This window comes from Microcaecilia unicolor, chromosome 1, assembly GCF_901765095.1.
Source record: "Microcaecilia unicolor chromosome 1, aMicUni1.1, whole genome shotgun sequence".
Lineage (NCBI taxonomy): Eukaryota > Metazoa > Chordata > Amphibia > Gymnophiona > Siphonopidae > Microcaecilia > Microcaecilia unicolor.
The window spans coordinates 307,222,242-307,226,810 of NC_044031.1; the positions used below are offsets into that span (position 1 = coordinate 307,222,242).

The 4,569-nt window shown below is 45.2% G+C and overlaps 1 protein-coding gene across 1 annotated transcript; it reads right to left on the reverse strand.

Annotated features, from left to right (window-relative positions):
* Window positions 1-1,851: 1,851 nt before the first annotated feature.
* LOC115473232 (histone H1.0-B-like) lies at window positions 1,852-3,412 on the reverse strand. The gene has a single exon (XM_030208014.1). It carries the CDS (start codon window positions 2,970-2,972, stop codon window positions 2,418-2,420), a length of 555 nt encoding a protein of 184 aa, XP_030063874.1. The 5' UTR covers window positions 2,973-3,412; the 3' UTR covers window positions 1,852-2,417.
* Between the last annotated feature and the right edge of the window lie 1,157 nt (window positions 3,413-4,569).

Here is a 4,569-nt window from a genome sequence, read left to right on the forward strand (position 1 = left end):
ATGAGCTGAGAGAAGCACAGAAAAGTGTAACTGATTCATGGAAAAACATGTGGCTAGGTGCTGCACAACAGCGCCAGATGGGAAGACACACGCACATATGCAGAGCAATGCTCTAAAAAGTTGTAAACAAGCTGGGGAACATTTCCACACGGACTCTGATAGATGACTTCACCCACATGTAAGGCTATGATATCCTGCTTGTCCTTGAAAACCCAGGAATACCCTGAATCAGAGTAATAAAAGTACTCCAGAGATGACTAAGTCTCTGCCTCCCTTGATCTACCAGGGGTGTCGAGTCACAGAGTCCTGATATCTCAGAGAAGCTTCCTCCCCTGATGCACTGGAAATCAACACTGGTGTGGCTGTTATCAATTCTGAGCCCCTTCAAGACATCCTGCAGGCAGTGCGAAGGTCTCAAGAATTGGCTGGACTCCTCCTTGTCGCAACACTGATGATGTTACAGCCGCAGCACTGGATCAAGCAAAGAAGGGCTCCATCCTCTTCTCAAACGTCTACATGACCTGCTCCTTGACTGCCATAGACAAAGGCATGGGCATCACAGTAGGTCTGACCATGTCCTCCTGAATTATCTAGGGTGTATTGGAACCAGGGTCTCGGGTCTGTGGAGGCTGTTGCACCCTCTGTGATTACACGGAAGATGAACAGTCTTCATGTCAAGAGCACTTGGAGGACAACAGTGACCTTAGTGTTTCGATTCTCTCACTGCCATGTTTTGATGAAGGGCAATGTCGAAGCAATCAAACCTCCACCAGGTGACCAGCATCACACTTCCTTGGCACTGATGAAGACAAAGACAAATCCTTCCTCTTCTATGGGAAGGAATCAGGTGATGATCAATCCCAGTGGCCTCTATCTATGCTCAATGTCAAGGGAGATTGAGACACTCTTAATGTCGATTCATTCCCTGCTGATGCTTTCAACGGCAATGCCACTGTCCTGGTGTTATCAGCATTGAAAAGCTTTTCTCCCCCATGAATCCTTTGATACCTGGGAACACAGAATATAGTGAGAAGGGTCATGGCCAGGTCCCAGGCATCAATTGTGAATATCAGTTATAGATATGGTCCTGTTGCACTAGGAACAGATTTTGAAGCTGCTGAAGGTCTTTGTAGGCATGTTGACTGGAAAAATACCTAGGAAAAAAAAACTTAGTGACAGGACTTATATACAGTGAAAATGTACTCATGAATAGCAGTCAGGCAAGCACGATGTAAAACATGTCTGTTCAGCTGCACAGAAACAAAGGATTGAAAGGGTCCTGCATGATAACAGGCAAGAATAGATGCTGATGTGTAGTGATGCATTCTCAAAAGGTCAGAATTTAGCTATCCTCCTTGTCTTTAGAGAACATACATTATTAGTTACTATAATGTAACATACATTAATGGTGTTAGCATGAATGAACAGTGTAATAGCATAAAAGGCTAAAAAAATTAGGTTGTACAAGATACGATAACAAGTATTTAGTTTTCTCATAAGAAAGAAGCAGTGGAATCCTCACATCTAGACTGAGATGGATATTAAAGGTGGTGTAATAAGAGGAAAGAAATGCACAACCAGACTAAAGAGATAGACTATTATACCAACCAGTAGGGAAGCTGTTCTTTTAGCTAAGTGCCAAATTTCTGGTTTCTAACCAAATGGTTGCAGATTTGTGTTTGAACCTCAGTGGTAAAAGCTGCACTGAACTTTGCACTTCTTGGTACTAGAAAAGGTTGAATTCCAACACAAGCCTAGTTTACGCATATGAAAAATTTATATCTACATTAAAGATATCAGTACAATCATTTGCACTGCTACTGCATTCCAAGAGAAGAGGCGCACAAATGATCCGTATAAAAACTGGTGCAGTTTATTTGGACAAATTTAAAAAAAAAAAGCTAACACAAATTTATAACGCTTCTAAAATGCATAACATCAAGTTGCCTCATAAATCTTGTAGCTACTACAAATCAAGCATTATAAGTTACAAATTATAAGATCATCTACAACAAAAAATTTTTAAAACACTAACTACAAGTACAAAATGTTGGTGATATACAGATTTGTAAGAGAATGATAGTACACAATTTTATTTTGAACCCCATTGCACTCAGGCCTTTGAATGGCCACCATGGATAGGCCTTACTGCAGTGTTAGAAAGATCAAAACAACAATTTTAAAAAATATTACTGGCCTTTTATGTTTTGTTCATAGGATTGTAGGCGATGCCTCTCTGTTTCACCCTTCAAAAATGACACAAATTTACAAATCTTTGAACACAATACATTGAACATTCAACAAATCTGGGTAACCTGCACTAGTTATGATTTGGGCTTTCAAAGAAAGGAATCAAGAAGTTTCTATGAATAAAAACACAAGTTAAGAAGTCTACGAGCCATTGTAAGGTTCTGTATTTACTTCTTTTTAGCCACCTTTTTTGGTGTGGCTTTAGCTTTGGGTTTTGAGGGCTTAGCCTTTTTCGGCTTTGTTGCTTTCACAGGTTTTGCTTTAACAGTCTTGGTTGTCTTGGGTGTTGCAACCTTCTTCTCAGCAGGTTTCACTTTCTTCTTAGTCACTTTGGGTTTCTTTGAAGTGGCTGCAGACTTTGCTGCCTTCTTAGGCTTAGCTGCTTTCTTTGGTGTGGATGTTTTCTTGACTACCTTCTTGGTATGTTTTTCAGCGTCATCTGCCTTGGCCAGCCGAAAAGAACCTGAGGCACCCACTCCTTTGGTATGTTTGAGAACGCCAGAGGTCACAAGTCTCTTAATTGCCAACTTGATCTGGGAGTCAGCATTCTCCCCAACTCTGTAGTGGCTTTTAATATATTTTTGAATAGACTGACGGGAGGAACCAGAGCGACTCTTCTCTGCCTGAACAGCAGCCACGATCATATCTGAATACTTTGGATGGTCCACAGACTTCTTGGTCACCTTGACTCTCTTAGATTTCGCTGACAATTTCTCGACCATCGTGAATGGCTTTTAGACAGCAACAGCACAAAGTTCTCAGATTTTCTTCAATGTCCCCACTTGGTCAGTGTAATTTCAGCTGCAATTTTGTGGGAACATAAACGTGCCACCTGCACGCTGGAGCAGCTAAGACAGAGTCTTACAGAAGGAACCCTTCTGCCTATCCTTAGGAAGGGTGGGGTAGTCAGCCGCCTCTTCTTGCCACCCTCTCCTGCTCTTTTAGAGCAAAATGAAATAAAGCTTTTTTAAGACTGCCGCGAACCTTCTCTCAAGGCCTTTCTCTCTAAAGGCCTATTCTCCAGCAGCACCGCTGCCTTTTGAGTAACGGTAGGGCCGCACTCGTATGTCCGCGCCGCCCGCTTACTCTTCTTCTTCTCGAGTGTGGAGCGCGAGCTGCTCTCGTGCTTCTCTCCTTGTCTCGCGCTCTCTCCGGGCAGCTGCAGTCGGGCCCTTTGTAGCTCAGCGGCGGACCGCATTGAGGACAGGGCGTGCTGGCTGCTTGCGAAGGGGTAGAAATGGCGCCGCTCCGCAGCCATCTGTGTTTCTTGGCGGCAGCAAAGAGGCGATTTCTCCCCCTGCGCCCGACCCGGTCGCTCCCGGAGCGCCGCCCCCCGACTGCCCGGTCCCCGGGGCTTCCATCCCCGCCGGTCCCGGGCCCCACCGCCCCCCCTCGCTTCCTCCAAACACCCAAAAGGCGGCCGGGTTCCGGCGGCCCCTGCCCCATTTGGCCCTTTCGGGCTCGGAGCTCCGCCCGCCTGTGGCCCCAGGAGGCTCAGGGCCCGGCAGGGGGAAGAGCTATCCCTGACCGAGCGGAGGGACCTCAGCTGGGGTCTCTGAAGTCTCTTCTGGGCCGGCTGAAGCCCCGAAAAGCGACCCCAACTAACACAGGGAGCCTGGAGCTCCGTCTGTCTCAGGGACGGTTCCTCTCAAAGGAGGGGACCCCGAGGGTGGAGGGGGACAATGACTTCCCAGAAACCCAGTGGGGGGTCCCCAGGACTCCAGCATCTCCCTGCCAGCTACCCTTCCATAATATTTAAACATTTCTGAAACTTTCTGTGGCAGAATACAGCAATTGCTTTATGAACCTTCAATCTCGGGGGTGGGGGGGTGCTTTAATCCATCAAATCCTATAAGTTTCCAAATATGTGGCTCACACCTTTAAAACACGTGTCATAAAGCAAAACGAAAAATCAGACAGAAAATAGAGCAACAAAGATGATACCCCATGTTTCAGCTTAGTGATAAATATTGTTTGTCAAGACTATGAAGAGGTGGGATGAGGGACTGTGTTTTTATGGATTTATGCAATGTTACTATTTTTTAGCTTAATGATAAGAAATTTCTTTTAACATTCACATTGATTGATAATCACTGAGGATTGTTGAGATAGGCGATCTGTAATAAATGAAACGTCCATAGGACTTGCATACTGGTTGCCCGCCTCCGTGCACAGCCGCTGTCTTCTAAGTACAGGGCTGAGATTAGAATGCATGTTGAGAATTTTCCTGGGCTGAGGGTTTTTAATCATTGCGGGGGAGGGGGACAGTTTCCACTTTAGTTTTTATTTATTTATGTGTGCTTACATATTTGGGAGCAA

Bases quoted from the DNA above. Each gene is read 5' to 3' on its own strand.
- LOC115473232 (XM_030208014.1), bottom strand. From the start codon at position 2,972: ATGGTCGAGAAATTGTCAGCGAAATCTAAGAGAGTCAAGGTGACCAAG.